General features: G+C 55.0%; 2 protein-coding genes across 3 annotated transcripts in view; both read left to right on the top strand.

Moving 5' to 3' along the window:
• The window catches only part of FTSJ2 (FtsJ RNA methyltransferase homolog 2 (E. coli)), a 6,048-nt gene extending 206 nt beyond the window's left edge, over window positions 1–5,842 (top strand). Inside the window, exons 2-3 of the mRNA XM_010832657.1 lie at window positions 1,796–2,085; window positions 4,583–5,842. Coding sequence (XP_010830959.1) covers window positions 1,796–2,085; window positions 4,583–5,019 — 727 coding nt within the window. The 3' untranslated portion in view covers window positions 5,020–5,842. The remainder of the gene's footprint in view (window positions 1–1,795; window positions 2,086–4,582) is intronic.
• Window positions 5,843–6,339: 497 nt separating this feature from the next.
• The window catches only part of MAD1L1 (MAD1 mitotic arrest deficient-like 1 (yeast)), a 19,742-nt gene continuing 9,378 nt past the window's right edge, over window positions 6,340–16,703 (top strand). For both annotated transcript variants that reach the window (XM_010832654.1, XM_010832655.1), the window contains exons 1-4: window positions 6,340–7,365; window positions 9,931–10,093; window positions 13,232–13,372; window positions 14,811–14,990. In XM_010832654.1, coding sequence (XP_010830956.1) covers window positions 9,944–10,093; window positions 13,232–13,372; window positions 14,811–14,990 — 471 coding nt within the window. In that variant the 5' untranslated portion in view covers window positions 6,340–7,365; window positions 9,931–9,943. The remainder of the gene's footprint in view (window positions 7,366–9,930; window positions 10,094–13,231; window positions 13,373–14,810; window positions 14,991–16,703) is intronic.

Raw genomic sequence — 16,703 nt, 5'->3', positions numbered from 1 at the left:
GGAGCAGCCCCGGCGAGGTGACTGGAGCGGACCGTCCGTGCTCGGACCGGCCGAGGCTCCGGAGGAGCGGCGGCGGGCGGGCGGCTGGACAGGCCTTTAGGGGCAGGAGGGGCGCTGCTGGTGGAGGCGTGTCGGCTGCAGAGCACCGCTGGCCTGAAGCCGCTGTCAGGACACGAGCGCCCCGTGTGGCTGGACCCTGGCCGTGGGCTGGGGCTGGCGGTCAGCCGCCCACAGCAGGCGGACGCGGGGTGTGCGGCTCCACTCTCCACCCCTGCGCTGACCGCTGCAGTTAAGTCGGCGCCCAGGACACTGTGCCCGCTTTCTAGGCTCCTTACGCCTTTTCAAGGCAGCACTTCCAAAGTATTGTCTCCGGATCCTCGTCAACATGTTTTCGTGCTGCGGGAACTTTGCCTGGGAGCCATGGGGCTAATAATAGTTTTTTGTTTTCTTTTTGTCAGAAGAATGTAGATACTTTGTAGGGTTGTTCTGAGAGTTAAAGAGATAACCCATGGCACTCAATAAACTCAAAAGCCCCACTTTCCAAAGAGGCTTGAAAATTGCCCTTCTCAGTTATACACAAGGTAAGTTCAATTTTATCAAGAAATGTGACAGGTTGGTCAGACCCTGTGCTGCCTGCCAAAGCGGTGGAGGTAAGGCGAAGGACCTGTCCTTGTGTGTGTGTTTTTAATCTCTTAAATAAAGCCCAATGAAAATTTGTATCCTGTGAGAAAGAATGTTCCTTTCATGAAACTTATCAGTATTTTCAACCAGTATTGGGAAAACTTTGGTTGGCACAAAGTGACTATCATTACCCTTTGAGATTGTCTTCTGAAGATAACTTCAGGAGAGAAAAGCATCTTTTGACCACAGAGGAGAGGCCTGCTGGGTTAGTTTGCTTGGGCTCCTGTAACCAAGCACCCCAGGATGGGCGGCCAAGAGAGCAGAGATTTACTGGCTCAGTGTCTGCAATCTGGAAAACGGAAATCAAGCTGTCAGCAGGATTAGTCTCTGAAGCCTCTCTCCTTGACTTACAGACGCCGTGTTCTCCCTGTGTCTTCCTGTGGTCTTTGTCCTGTGTGTGTCTGTGTCTTGATTGCTTCTTATAAAGACACCAGTATTGGATTGGAGAAGGCAGTGGCACCCCACTCCAGTCCTCTCGCCTGGAAAATCCCATGGACGGAGGAGCCTGGTAGGCTGCAGTCCATGGGGTCGCTAGGAGTTGGACACGACTGAGCGACTTCACTTTCCCTTTTCACTTTCATGCATTGGAGAAGGAAATGGCAACCCACTCCAATGTTCTTGCCTGGAGAATCCCAGGGACGGGGGAGCCTGGTGGGCTGCCGTCTCTGGGGTCGCAGAGAGTCAGACATGACTGAAGCGACTTAGCAGCAGCAGCAATATTGGATAGAGCCCACCCATTTACCATTTAAGGTAGGGGTTAAAGAACCTGCCTGCCAGTGCAGGAGACATAAGAAATGCGAGTTCAATCCCTGGGTCGGGAAGATGCCCTGGAGAAGGAAATGGCAACCCACTCCAGTATTCCTGCCTGGAAAATTCCATGGACAGAGGAGACTGGCGGGCTACAGTCCACGGGGTCTCAAAGAGTTGGATGTGACTGAGCGCACATGCAGACTCGGGGGATGTGGTTCAGCCTTAACACCTTTCCGGCTGCAGCCTTGTCAAGCTGCCTCTCCCACTTGGGCCATAGTGACCCATCTCTAAAAATGTGCAGGTTGAACCTGGGGCCCCACTGGCCTACGTGATGCCAACCTGCTTGCTCCTTTTTCCTCACCAGGTCCTTGAAACTGGTGTGGGCTTCCCTTCAACGTCAAAGGTTCCACACCACTGGGAGTTGCTACAAGAGCCGGACTGGCGCTGAGCACCTGTGGCTGACGCGGCACTTGAGGGACCCGTTTGTGAAAGCTGCGAAGGTGGAAAGTTACCGATGTCGAAGCGCATTCAAGCTCCTGGAAATGAACGAGAGGCACCAGATCCTACGGCCTGGCCTCCGGGTGTTAGACTGTGGGGCCGCCCCTGGCGCGTGGAGCCAGGTGGCCGTGCAGAGAGTCAACGCTGCAGGCACAGGTGGGGCCTCCCGACCACTGTGGTCTAGACGCAGGCCAGCCGCCCTTCAGGGCACACAGAGCAGTGCAGGCGCTCTGTGAAAGCACGCAATTCTGCGTGCTTGTTTAGTAGGAGTGATGCAAACCCAACACAGACATTTTCAAAATGAAGAGGGAGGTGGGAAGGGGGAGTGAAGGTGAAAGTCGCCTGCGACCACACCACAGAAGCGCCTAGGCCGACATGGCCTGTGTCCTGGGCCTGTGCTGCTGATGCGTGGCCTCAGCAATGAGCTCAGACGGCCGTCTGTAAGTCAGGTTTCTTTCCTCAGCAAAGAAATTGCTCTGTGATTTCCTCCCTTGACATCCTCCCTTGGCAGGACAGCTGAATCAACCTGGGGTTTCCTGGAGTTGCTCCTGGGGCTGCCCAGGGAGCCCTGGTGGCTCTGGACGCTCCACTTTGGCCCAACTCAAGGGACTTAGTGCTTATCTCTTATGTGTCTGGGGATTTTAACTAAGATCATAGATATAAAAAAGTTGCCTCTGACTAATAGATCAACCGACTACCCATACAAGGTAGAAAATGACGCCATCCATTTAAACAGCTGCATACTATCCCAGATAATGGTTATACTGTTGGTATTTAGCCAATTTCCTCATCATGGGCATCAAGATTGCCTTTGAGTTTTGTAGGTGAGCAGTGCTAAGGTAACAATCCGGTAAGGATTGTTACTTGCATTTCCTACTGTAACTTCTGAGGGTACCACCTGCTCTGGCAGGTCACAGAGATCTCTCCCATACACCTTAGAATGGTGTGTGTGCCCATCTTCCTGATGAGAAAATTGAGATCTACAGGAGTTTTAGTGACCTGCTGAACCAGGCATGCCACTCCCTGGGTTTTGTCATCAGTCTCTTTAATCTGGGTAGGATGCCTCAAGGGGGTTTAGAATAGTTTAAAAACATGTCTTACAAGCTCAGTAAATGTTTATCCTTCAAGTGAATGAATCTGTGTCAAAAACTTCAGTTCATTTTCCCGCCACTGAGTCTATCCACAGACTTCCTAACGACTGATTTTAGAGGTTCTTTAATGGCACCCAACTCCAGTACTCTTGCCTGGAAAATCCCATGGACGGAGGAGCCTGGTAGGCTGCAGTCCATGGGGTCGCTAGGAGTTGGACACGACGGAGCGACTTCACTTTCCCTTTTCACTTTCATGCATTGGAGAAGGAAATGGCAACCCACTCCAGTGTTCTTGCCTGGAGAATCCCAGGGACAGGGGAGCCTGGTGGGCTGCTGTCTGTGGGGTCACACAGAGTCGGACACGACTGAATCGACTTAGCAGCAGCAGCAGCAGCAGTCCCCCTAATTGCTCTTCAGGAGAAGCAGGAAAACAGCTAAGTTTTTAACCTGTAGGAAGAGGTGGGAGAAGCAGAGACTGTACATAAAATGGCTTGGGTTCTTTTACTCCCAAAAGAAGTTGCAAAAATGCAACCAAAGCCATTTGCTTTTAGAAGGCACTTCCCGGGGCCACAGTACATGGGACGTTAAAGGAACGAGCACCAGTGCGCAAAGTGGGAGGAAAGCTGTCCCACTCTTCAGGGCTGAAAGCAGAGAGTTTCCGCCTTTGAAAAACGAGGCACCCTGCAGAATAGCTGGACTTCTCATCTTCAGATAAAGATCAAATACCTGCCCCTCACCTGCAGAGCAGCCTTTTTACTAAGCAGAGCGAGCTCTGAGTCTGTGACTGTTCCTTCGTGGATCCACCCTGGTGTGTAGGGAGTGGTGCTGGGAGGGGCTGTGGGAGGTGGAGGCCAGGGCAGCAGCCTTGCAGGCAGGAAATCCCCTTTCAGGTGAAGTGAAACTGACATCTTTTTGTTTCACAGCTGGTATCACTCAGACATGGGCAGGTATCACTTTTTTACCTTATTTAGCAGCTGTCCACTTGCCCTGTTTCTTGGCTTGTTTCTAATAGTTTCTACGTTGAAAGAAACTGGATTAAACTGCAGAATGGATTTGTTGATTTAATCCAGAGGCACTTTATATAATGTGTTCTCTGTTTTAGTTTATCAAAGACTCCTCAGAGATAAGAACCCTTTTAACAGTGAGCAAGGCTCAGGGAGTGAAATGGAGTCAGAGGTGGAGCGTCAAGGCCAGGGTGTGGCCCCAGGTCTGCCTGTCCCTCCCAGCCTCAGTTTCCTCAGATGTAGAGGGAAGACCACCACTCCCCGCCCGCCACATGTTTTTCTAGGAGGAAAACTGTGTCCCCATTTTTGCACATTAGTTCTTTTTTCGGTCCTGACTTTTACATATATATATACTTTTTTTTTTTTCTTTTGTCTGTGCTGTGCGGGATTTTATTCCCCAACTAGGGATCGAATCTGTGCCCCCTGCATTTGAAGCACGCACTTAACCACTGGACCGCTAGAAAAGTCCCCTTTATCTGTTTTATTATTTTGTTGCATTTACTTTGTGGGATGATTTGGGGTGTCAGTGAGTAAGTACCCTCACCATTTCTTCCTTAGACCCCAGTGCTCCTGTTGGCTTTGTGCTTGGGGTAGATCTTCTTCACATATTCCCCCTGGAAGGAGCAACGTTTCTATGCCCTGCTGATGTGACTGACCCTAGAACCTTCCGGAAAATCCAAGAGCTGCTTCCTGGTGGGAGAGCAGATGTGATCCTGAGTGACATGGCACCCAACGCCACGGGGATCCGCAGCCTCGACCATGACAGGCTCATTAGCTTGTGCTTGTCCCTTCTGGACATGGTTCCAGATGTCCTGCACCCTAGGGGGACATTCCTTTGTAAAACCTGGGCTGGAAGTCAGAGCCAGCGGTTACAGAAGAGACTGACTCAGGAATTCCAGAACACAAGGACTGTAAAGCCCGAGGCCAGCAGGAAAGAATCATCAGAGGTGTACCTCCTGGCCACACAGTACCGAGGGAAGCCAGGAGGTCTGTGAAGGACTGAGCGCGTGTTCTGCTGTTTCTGGCTCTTCATTGCAGATGTAGCTTGAGCTCTGTCCTGAAGTGTGGCCAGGGAGATATGAGCTGGATCTAGGATGCAGCAGGCAGGACAGATGGGGCACCTTTTTTTAAGACAAAACTATATTCATTGTTGACGATATATGACTATATATGATTTAAAAAAATGATCGCTATAATATGATTTGTGAAGAGGAGTTACCATGAGAAAGAGACAAAGATAAAAGGATGAAAAGACTGGGATGCATAAAAACACTGAGGCAGAGAAACACACAGACACCTCTATGGAATTTTCTCACCATGGTTAGTATGTTACAGAGGAACTGGCTTCCACCGTCACCGCAAAACGACCCCAGGTTTCCAGGTGTTATTTTGTGTATACAGTGTAATGTAGAAAAATCTGAACCTTCAGTCTGGGGATTTGTTTCCATCTCTGTGGTGAATGATCTGGAAATACTTCAAGCAGTGAGAGCTCCTTAGGGAAGACATTTGGTATGAATTATGGAAGGGGGGCAGACAGTGTGAAACTAGAAATGTTTCTATAACACGCCAGGCTCCAGAGACTTAAAGGTAATAACCAAAGCAAGCAGACACATGGTGTGTTTATTTCCTTTTACTCTCTTCCAGGAACTCAAGGTTATAAAACAGCATAGGGTGTAATATTTTCTGGAATTTCCATACTTTAAAAAAAAATTGATTTCTTTGAAACCATTTTCTGGAGGAGTGGTCATCCCTTACGAGTGTATTGACTGTAATGATAATTAAATCTTGCCTATTGAAAACAAACACACAACCTAAAAACCTGGGAGATATTTTTATTTGGCAGATAAAACTGGGGACTTAAGCCTGGGACATAGTATCTCAGGTAACTCTGAGGGACTGCCCTGAAGAGGTAGAGGAAGAGCTGGAGTATATAGGAATTTTCGGAACAAAACCAGGTACTTGGAACATCAAAAGATTTATGGTTAATAAACAAAAGACTAGATGTCTCCAAGAATTCAGTGCTTTGCTATGTGTGGAAAGATGCAGGAGTCTTAGGCTCACTGAAATTGTTCCTTTGATGCGACCTCAGCTACCTGGGCCCAGTGTCCTGTGCTTTCTCACCCTGAGTCTCCTCAGGGTTCACTGTCAGGGTTGGAGGTGGGGTGGCGGCAGCTGCAGAGTCTGATGATTTCGTGGCTGGCATTACATTTTGGGGCTTCCCTGGTGGTTCAGTCCATAAAGAATCTGCCTGCCATGCAGGAGACCCATGTTCAGTCCCTGGGTTGGGAAGATTCCCTGGAGAAGGGGATGGCTACTCACTCCAATATTCTTGCCTGGAGAATCCCATGGACAGAGGAACATGGCCCACTACAGCCGTGGGGTCAGAGTGAGACGACTGAGCAACTGACCTGTTTTCACCCTGAGCTCATCCTCATGAGTGGCTGATGGCTGCAGCATTCTTTATTTACTGATAGGGCAGGCAGCATTTTTAGTTCACACATCCCAAGGATGGCTGGGGGAAGAAATGGGGTCTAAGGGTAGTCCAGATTCCCAAAGTAGTCTGCAGGCCGGCCTTATAAAATTTTTTTTATCTTATTTTCACTGCCCCGTGTCCTACCTCCACCACCACATTCTTTGCCTCTGCATCCTTTTTCCTCTGGCGACACAAATTCATGGTTTACTCTCTGGAAGTTCGGTGCAGACCCTCCGGCGCTTCGCCGGGTTTGTGGAGGAGGAAGAAGGGACTTGAGAGACCCGTTAGTAGACGCAGGCTGCAGAGATTGCAGGAAGGGCCTGCTGGTTGTGGGCTGACCGCGCCCCGCCCTTGCTCCCTGGAGAACGGGACCCAGACGACGGCTCCGCACCCCAACAGCTCTCAGGGCGCTAGGAGGATAGCTTAGTCGCATAGTATTTCCTGTTTTTCTTTTTTTTAGAGAAAAGTAAAAACGCATTCATTAATTCAAGCAAACACCGTAGTGGCAAAAGCTGCGGACTAGTCAGGACTGCAAGGAAGTTTGGCCCCAGGAGGCCACCGTTGGGCGGTGCTGGTCCACGGAAAACAGTGCGAGACAGCCGTCCAGTGGAAGCTTGGCCTGCGGCGGGCAGGGGCACCAAGGGAGTCCCGCGGGCCGGCCTTTGGCTCTGAGCGTTCTCCGAGCCGCGGCATCCCGGGCGTGGGACGGAGACGCAGCCCCTGTCAGTGCGCCGACCCGCAGTTTCATTGGCCAGTCCCGCCCAGATCTCGCGAGAGCGCGAGCGCACGTCTCGCGATACGCGGGCTCGGTAATAGAGGGAGATCTGAGCCGCGGCGGCGACGGCTGCAAGCGGGCTGAGGCGCTGAGGTGATCGGCCAGGGTCCCGGGCGGGGGCCTGGCTGAGCCGGGGGCGGGTACCCAGCAGAGCCGGCGGGAGTCGGGCAGGGAAGAGGCTGGGGCCGCCCGCCGGGCCTCCTCCGGGGGCTGTGAGCCGGCGCCCCTCGGCGTGCCCGCTTCCTTCTCTGAGACCCGGGCCGCCGGGCTTTTACCGGCGCACCCGCTGTGTCCGCCCGGGCCGCCTCTGCGCTTCGTGCTCTGTTCTGTGAGCCTGGGCGTCCAGTGCGGGGCCCCCCAAGACTTCCTCTCCGAGAGGAGCCGGAAACGGCCGGGGCGGAGGCGGCCTCGGAGGAGAGGGGCTTCAGCGAGCCCCCCCGCCCCCCGGCCCGAGACAGAAGGGCTCTTCCTCGGTTCCTCGCAGGTTGACCGCACTGTCGCCCTCGCCTCTGCACCTGAGCGGCCAGCGTGGGGTGCCACTACTTCATTTCCCACCTGGGGAGCCCGGTGGGAAGATGGGAAGCGCCTTGCCCAGAGTCGCACTCCTGGCAGGCAGTGGGGCGGGCACTAGGATTTCCTCTCTCGTGTCAGTTGGGAGAAAGCAGGTGGAGGAGCGGTAAACGCAGCAGACCAGCGAAAGTGCCCCGGGGCGCTGTGAAGTGGTGCTGCGGGTGCTGAGGATCCTTGTAATGTCTGTGGGTTCCCTCAGGACGTGGAGGGCACTAGAGAGTCAGAGTGCTCTGCACTCCAGCTCAGGGTTCCATCCAGAGCAGCTGACATCCAGTGGTGAGGCTCCTGGATACAGAGGATGGCATTTGAGCTGCCACCTTTTCCCTTGCCTTATGGAGCGGCTTAGTTCCAGGCAGGTGAAAATGCGTGTGTTCTTTTCATTCTTGCGTATAAGGTGCATCAGCTCTTACAGGGGATGCTGTCTTGAGAAGAGGGTGTATTGGCTAAATTTCCCATCACGGGACGAAAAGTATTAGTTCAGTTCAGTCGCTCAGTTGTGTCTGACTCTTTGCAACCCATGGACTGCAGCACGCCAGGCCTCGCTGTCCATCACCAACTCCGGGAAAGTATTATGGCCCCGGTCAAACAGAGTGATTTGCCTTCTGGAGCAGAGTGCTGCCGCCTGGCTCCACGTGGGCCCTGTCTCTCTGCCAGGCTCACAGCACTCGAGTGCTTTTCCCTGGTCTCTCTGCCAGTTCATTTTCCATTTGTCTGAAGGAGAGGTAGAGAGAACAGCTGTGTTGTGCAAGAGTGGAAAGGACAGCCTCCAGAAAACAAGGGCTCTGCGTGCACAAGACCAGTTGTTTAGTTTCTAAGTCACGTCTGACTCTGCGACTCCATGGACTAGAGCCCACCAGGCTCCTCTGTCCATGGGATTTCCCATGCAAGAATACTGGAGTGGGTTGCTATTCCCTCCACCAGGGGATCTTCCTCACCCAGGGGTCAAATTCGGGTCTGCTGCAATGGCAGGTGGGTTCTTTATCTCTGAGCCACCAGGGAATCCCAGTGCACAAGGTCAAGGTTCTTGTTAAATGGGAAATTCAGAATCAAACCAAGATTCTTCACTTTTTTGGAGGTGGGGAGCAGCTTGAGGGCAGGTGTTTTCCATCTGATACTTAGGGGTCATCAGTGAGAGCTGGCTGCTTGCCTCAGAGGAACACGGTATGCACCTGGAGGAATCCACCCCTTTTGGCTGTTCAGTGTGCTGGGACACTTCCCCCCTTTCTGACTGGTAGGCTGCCTGGTGCAAGGCTGGGATTAGCACCCCTGTGGGGATGCGGGTTCTTCCCTGCTGCTTGTCCTCGGCCTTCAACCTTGGCCTGTGGAGCACGGTCGACCTTAGAGCCAGACAGACCCACGTTCCCATCTCAGTTCTGTAACTGGAAGCCTCACCCCGAAGATAATATTCAAGAAGACCTGATTCATCTGCCCATTCTGAGGATTGCGATGCCGTATGTGAACTTAAAGCAGAGTGACAGTTTAACTCTGTGGCAGTAGCTGCGCCATCTGCGTTTGGAGCCTTCTCTTGGGCCCTGTAATCCTCCCAGCCTTGAGAAGCGGGACCCTCAGTTTTCAGATGAGGAGATGGGCCCCAGAGGCCTTGGTGCTTACGAAATGTCAGGCGCCTTCCTCCGTGGTACCTGGCTGAAAGTGACAGAGATGTCGTCGTTGACCTGTGATTAGCACTGCGTGGTTGTCATTCTCACTGTCGCTGCTGGGCGCTCTGTTTCCGATTCCTGGAAGCCAGGCCTTTTGTGGGTGCGTGTGTGGGCAGTGTGCCACCTGACTGCTGAACACCTCATCTCGGGAGCCATCTGTCTGTCCTGCTGGTCTGCAGGTCAGCACTTTGATGGTCAGCAGCCTGGTGGCATATTGTCTTTTTATGCCTCCACTTCCTCTCTGAGAAACTGGAGGTACAGGCTCTCAGTTAACTCCGAAGAATGTGGTTACAGATGCTGGAATATTTTAAGGGTTCTGAGAAAGCAGTAGCGGAGTGGGGCTGCCCAGAGGTTCTCTCTGACTGGGCAGTTGGCAGCGGCAATGGCGCATCAGAAGGCTCCCTGTGACCCTTCCCTTGTTTTCTTCCAGAAGGGAAGCAATCATGGAAGACCTGGGGGAGAACACCACCGTCCTGTCCACCCTGAGGTCTTTGAACAACTTCATTTCTCAGCGAGTGGAGGGAGGATCTGGACTGGATGTTTCCACCTCTGCTCAAGGTTCTCTGCAGACGCAGTACCAGCAGAGCATGCAGGTGAGCGGCGTGTGTTGGGGTGGGGGCCTTCAGGTGCAGACGCCTGCCCTTAGGCGCGACTGGATCAGGTTCCAGATGGCTCAGATGAGCGATGTGTGTTGGGGTAGGGGCCTCTAGGGACAGACACCTGTCCTTAGGTAGGACTGGACCAGGTTCTGTGTAGTTGAGGCAGGTCAGCATTTTCTCCGCTTGGAGGCCGGCTGGCCATCTTTCGCATCTCCAACATGGATATTCATAGTTTTGGAGGAGAGCTAGAAGTCATGGTCTGGCCCTGAGATGTCCTGACTCAAAAGCCTGAGATAACAGCAGCACAGAGTGGGCCTGGTGTTTAGTATTGCACTCACACTGTGAGCTCAGAGACACTAGAGCTACACTTGGAAAGCCAGCTCATTTAATTGAGGAATAAAAGCCTAAACTGTCTGGGACTGTGGCCACTGGAATGGTGCAGCCAGCTGCTGGCTTCCTTGATGGTGTGACACATAGGAGGGCTGTGTTCTCAGGATAGGTTCTTGGTCAGCCGGGCAGGAAGGGCAGGGCAGTGAGGGAAGCCTGGGCAGGAGATGGTCTCAGGCTAGGGAGGCCATTTGCACAGCTTGCCTTCGGTCTGCCACAGTGTGCCTTCGGTCACACTTTTCGCTTTGGTTATCGTCTCATCTCACTTTATTTCAAGTGCTCGGCAGCGCTCACTGCACATGGCTGTAAAGGCTCGGGTCTCCTGAAGGACTTGAAGTTCTGGTGTGCCGTGGGGTCAGTGCTCATTGGGGCAGGGGTCGTGGGGTCCACACCGGGAGGGAGTGTGGTGTCGAGCCTTGGCCTGGCCCCTGCCCCTCCGTAGGGGCTGCATCAGGCGACCCCTGGCTGCTTTGCTTGAGTCCCTTCTCCGGTCCACGTTGGCCGTGCTGCTGCCGCCTCTCTGCCGGTGACCTGCCCTGGGGCCCTGTGTCAGATGAGCCAGGAGTTTCTGTTGCTCTGGGAGCCCTGATGAGCCCACGTCTGGTGTGGCACAACAGGCTTGTGTGTGTATGCGTTCACTGGCTGGACAGTTGAATCACTTACTCTGTGTGTGTTGGTGAGCTAAGTTGCTCACTGCTCCTTTTTGGCATGGACTGTTCTTTATTCTGAAATTAGGTCATTTATATTTGTTTTTGGTGTTAAAACACCTTTTTTGAAATAGTGGTGGAAATAGATTGTAGTTTTTTTTTTTCCCTTGGTCTTTGCTCACTGGCAGGATATGAAGTTGGCAACTGTGGTTTAAAACAGTGTTATAACTTTGTTGATGCAGCTCTCTGGGAACTTTTGGCCTGTTGGAACTAGAGTCTGGGATTTCCAAGGTCCCAGTTCCCGCTCAGCTCTGACCTGAACGGCTTCCCCAGGTGGGAGGTCAGTAAACGAGAACTGTAGCCAGCTTGAGCTGATTAGAGCCAGGGGGCACAGGACCTGCCTGGGAGCCCTGACCCCAGACGTGTCCTGTCTCAGGAGTCTGTCAGCGGTCCCTCTCTTCCTGCCCACCTGGCAGGTGAGGGGAACAGAGCAGCTGCAGGTCCGGAAGTCTGGAAATGGAGCAGGGTCCCGTCTGCCAGTCCCTGCCCGGCCTCATTGTAGAGTCCTGCTTCTGTGCTGTGTGTCACTGTCGGCTTAAACACGAAAATAGGACTCTCCTTCAAATACTTTTCCTGTCACCGCTCCAGGAGGGTCTGGCCAGCGGATCTGTGTCTCTGGGACCCCTGTGTGGCACCTTCACACCTGGGGCCAGGGTCCCGCCATCCTCTGAAGAAGCTGGGCCTTAGCGTCAGACTCAGAGTGAGACAAGAAGACTGAGTTTCATGGAGGGTTGCGTAGGGAACTCCCAAATGTCAGCAGGTGGGAACTGAAATGAGAGACTACATCACAGGGGAAAGAAAGGGTGGCTTTAGCTCCCGAAGGACGCTGGGGAAGGGTGGGAAAGGTGTCTTCTCTCCCCCGGGATGTCACACCTGTGGCGTGACTGACACGTTGGGGTAACTTTCTGTTTGCAGGACTTTCCTCTGCCTTGTGGGAAGTTTAGCAGCACCGTGGCCTCTCCCCCAGGTGCCGGGAGCAGACGCAGACTGCCGCCCACCTTGGGGTGCCCAGCAGTGTCTCCAGATGGGCCACGTGTCCCTGGTTAGAGTGAGACACGTGCTTCTTGAACTGTAACGTGCATATGAACCTGGAGATACTTTAAAAGGAAGATTCTGATTTGGTATTGGCAGTGCGGCCTGAGATTCTGTGTTTCTGTTAAGTGCCCCGGAGATGCTGTGTTGCCAGTCTTAGAATGGGTGGGCTCCAGCCCACCTGAAGACAAGGCCCTGGCAACCGGTGCTCCTGTGGTGCTGTTGGCTGTGTCTCCTGAGGCCCTTCAGAGCTTCCATCCCCCCTTATTCTGTGAGAGGAGGACTTCTGATGGGCCCCAAACTGCCAGGCCCTGGCAGCCTCTCCCACTGAATCAAACGCTAAGTAGGAGTTGAGGCCATGGTGTTCTGCAGTTAGACTGAATAGCTCCAAGCAGCTGACCTTAAGGTGGGAGAGTACCTGGGTGGGCCTGACCCAATCAGCTGAATGTTTTAAATCTGGGTCCAGAGATCAAACAGAAGTCAGAGAGGCAGGCAGGAAAAGGGTTCCCTGTGTGTGAGATTCTCGCTTGTTGGCTTTGGGGTGGAAAGGCCCTCGTGGCAGGGCGTGTGGACAGCCTCTGGGTCTGCCAGCCAACAGGAAGCAGGAGGGGGCTCCCGAGTCAGGGAGAGCACAGCTGCCGACTCAGCAGGCTGCAGCCTGTGGATCGTGTTCCCTGGGCGGGAGGCCGGCCGTGTGTGCCCAGCCGTCTGCTCCACGGAGCTGGTGGCGTTTATGGGCCCGAGCTGCTGCGTGGGTGGTAGTCTGTTAAATAGCACAGAAGACGGCACACGCTACCTGAGAACGCGCCTCCCTCTCCTGTCCCTTACCCCCTTCCTTGCTGCTCCCGGCTCCCACCTGGGGGCTGGTGCTCCCCCGTCCTCAGGGCTGAGTGAGGGCCTTGTGGGGAGCAGGGGCTCAGTGAGGAAGTGGCGAGTGAGCCCCTCGCCTCACTCGAGTGAGACAGCTGCTGAGGATCTGTCTTTCCTTTGCATGGGACCTGGTCAGTTGGAGGAGCGAGCAGAGCAGATCCGGTCTAAGTCTCACCTCATCCAGGTGGAGCGGGAGAAGATGCAGATGGAGCTGAGTCACAAGAGGGCTCGTGTGGAGCTGGAGCGGGCGGCCAGCACCAGTGCCAGGAACTACGAGGTGGGTTCAGGCGGGTGTGCTCTAGGCCTGGCCGGTCGTGGGAAGTAAGAGCCCCCCAGCCGGAGCCCAGGCACGCTGCCTTCCTGGCCCCCCGAGGCTGCGGGTTGGCTCTCGGGTGTGTCCTGGGTCCCCAGAGAAGGCAACACGAGGGGCTGGCTGCCGAGCCTGTGTGCCTGCGGAGGTGCTGGTGGGTGCTCTCCGCTGGACGCCTGGCTGCCCTCTCTACTAGAATTGGGATACAGGTCTGGCAGGAGTGCCAGGTGGCCTGAGGCTGGCAGGAGAGTCACCAGCTTGCATAGGAGCCTGAAGCCCAGCCCAGACCTGGCCGCCAGGTCTCGGGGCTGCCCTGTGGTGGCCTTGGCCTGCCCCACCCACACCCCCGTTACCCAGAGGAGACGCTAGGTTTGACTCAGTGCATAAATTCCACACTTTCTTCGCTGTGATAACAGTACTTCGCCAGGGTTTTCAGTAAGTGCAAGCACGGGGCCAGCACCCACCCTCAGGGAAGCACGGGGCCGGAGGCTTTCTGGTCCAATGCTCTGCCTGAATCTTGGCGGCATTTCCAAGGTCTGGGGACCTGCCTGGACTGTCGGGGGTGCAGCCTGAGTAGCGGTGCCCGTCCTGCCCTGTGACGTGCTGATCGGGTCCTGAACAGCCACCGCCCCTGGCTCCTGCGTTGTGGCAGGTCCCCTGGCTTCAGGGTCTCCCCGTTGTCGTCTGGGTGGGAGCTTCTGCAGCTTAGCTTCCTGAGGGCAGAGGTCAGCAGAGCGTCGGGCTCCATGTAACCAGGACTTGGTCCCTTTGCCCCTGGGAGTCTGGCTCCCACTGTGTGGCCCCCTTCTCGGGCTAAGGGTAACCTCAGTGGCGACACGGGAACCTTTGGACCTCTGGGGATCATTAGAGTGAGGAGTCTGAGTTCTGTGTCTGCCTTTCAGGGCAAGCCACATGGCCTGGCAGGAGCCAGTGCAGGGTGGCTCTGAAGCTTTGTAGGAGCTGAGGCCCAGGGTCAAGTGTTCCTATCTGTGGGCTCCTGTCCATGCCACCTGTCGCTGCCTGGCCACCCGCTCTCTGGGGGCAGCTGGCTGATTGTGATGGCAGCCTGTGTGTAATCAGGAAGCTGCTGGGTTCCAAGCTCAGAGGCTTCTTCCCAGGGTGGAGTCTGAGGGAGATTTCTGTGCTCCATCCCCTCCCATGAGCAGTGGTCAGTGACGGATGGTGTGTGCCACATGCCCTGCCGGGGGGCCACTGAGAGACGTGCCTGTGTGCTGCGGGGCCGTGCGCTCACCTCAGAGGGGGTCCTGGCTCCAGCCCTGGGACGGCTGTGGACTTGACGACCGGCCTCTTGGTGGCTCTGCTCTGGGTCTCAGACCTGTCCTGAGGGTGGAGCTGGGGGCCTGCCTGCGCAGACTCCCCTCACCAGGCCCATCCTTCTTGGCAGCGCGAGGTGGACCGCAACCAGGAGCTCCTGACGCGCATTCGGCAGCTTCAGGAGCGGGAGGCGGAGGCGCAGGAGAAGATGAAGGAGCAGCTGGAGCGGCACAGGCTGTGCCAGCAGAGCCTGGACGCGGCCGGCAGGAAGCTGCGGGAGAAGGAGGACGGCCTGGCCGAGGCCGGGGAGGTGAGGAGCCGCGGCAGAGGCGCTGCTTCTCGGGAAGGGTGGACGCGGTCCCACCCTCGGCCTGTAGCTGCAGGCTAGTGTCCCTGGTTGATTCTGCTCCGCCTGCATTTTTTGCAGAGGTGTGATCATAGCAAAAATACTAATTTTCCATTTTGTGGTTCTCAGTTAATAAGTTGAATGCTTTTTTAGTCTTTGTGATTATGATTTTTAGTGCTTGATTAATCCATTTTCAGTCACCTTTAAGGGTTCATTTTATGCACACACATCTTGGTGTGGACACACACGGGGCGCATAGCCCCTTCTTGTTTCTATCGAATGATTGTATTTGGACAAGCCCCTAGGGGTTTGTGGGGTAGTGTTACATGATCACCAGTTCTAGGACTCTGTGGCTTTTGCTACCAGTTGCCGTGCTCTGCTAGGAAACGTCGAGGACTCTGCTTTCACTGTAGCCTTCCCTGTTACGGATGGAAATACTTGTGGTTCCCCCCCTCCCCGGAAGATGTAAGTAGGTGCCTTTGGATTTCCATGTCTTTGATTATTAGCATCTGAGAATCTCTGTGGAGCCAGACATGGATGAACTGTAGTCCTGTCTCCACCAGCTGAAGGCTGGATGCATTTTAGAAACAGGGCCTGAGCGTTGCTGCTGGTGCAGGTGCGACTGCTGACCTTTCCTGTCCCTTCCGTGAGCTGCTCCAGGTCACAGGTGCCATGAGGAAACGGAGGAGACGCTGCCGGGGGCGCCTGGGGTCACTGGTGTTTTGTCTCCGTGTAGTTTTCTCTCCTTGATAGATCTCAGGAGTGGGCCCCAGCTTGTTTCTGCCTTGGCAGCGCTGGAGAGCCTGTTACGGTTGTCCCTGCATCTGTCCTCTGATGGGGATGCTGGCGGAGGGGAGCCGTGACGGCCTCGGACAAGCCCGCCCCCTGCCCCGGCGTGCGCCTGCCTGCCCCTGCCTGCGCCCCTTGCAGGCTGTTCCGGAGGTGGGGGCGGGGGTGTCCTGCACACGGCTTCATGAAGGGCCGAGGTTGCAGAGCAGACGGCGGTGGGCCCTGGCAGGGCAGAGGTGGTGGCGAGCTGGGACGGAGCCCTGCTGCTGCTGCTCTTACTTTTCACTCCCTTGGAGAAGCCCCCCACCCCCCGCAACCCCCGGTCTGAATTCAGGGCTGTAAATCCACGCCCACCCCGCCGGCCAACTGTGTTTTCTTGTCATGGTGCCCTGGTGCTCTGAGGTCATCTCTCTAATGGCTGGGCTTCCCCACAGCTTTGTCCTCCGTGGGGTGGGTGTCTGATTGCAGTACTCAGCACAGCGCCTGTCTATTTAATTCAGGAAAAGTTGTCAAGGGATATGTTTATCGTTACATAGTTTTAGTACGCTCATTCTTCTTTGAGGCCCAGACTGATTGTTGTAAAAAAGGGAACCGTGCAGGATGTTAAGAGGGCAGGCCCCAGCCCCCGGCCCTGCCGTCAGCCTCTCCGGGGCCTGTCGGCGGCCACGTGTGTGCACTCACACTGCCCTGGCTGGGCGGGCGAGGCCTGCTGCGGCCACCGTGCCTGCTCGGGGCCCCCGCAGACGTTGCTTGTGTGCTGGGTTCGCTGGTCCACCCTCTCGCCCTCAGCCTGTGGGTTGCTGTCTGGCCCTCAGGCTGACGGGGTGAGGCTCCCCTTGTTACCTTAGAGTGGTTGGCTGTCCTGTTGGAGGCGCAGCCTCCTGCCCC

This window comes from Bison bison, unplaced genomic scaffold (genome assembly GCF_000754665.1).
Source record: "Bison bison bison isolate TAMUID 2011002044 unplaced genomic scaffold, Bison_UMD1.0 scf7180017862013, whole genome shotgun sequence".
In the NCBI taxonomy this organism is placed as follows: domain Eukaryota; kingdom Metazoa; phylum Chordata; class Mammalia; order Artiodactyla; family Bovidae; genus Bison; species Bison bison.
The sequence above is the reverse complement of the archived record's forward strand: the minus strand, read 5'-3'. Positions and strand labels throughout refer to the sequence as shown.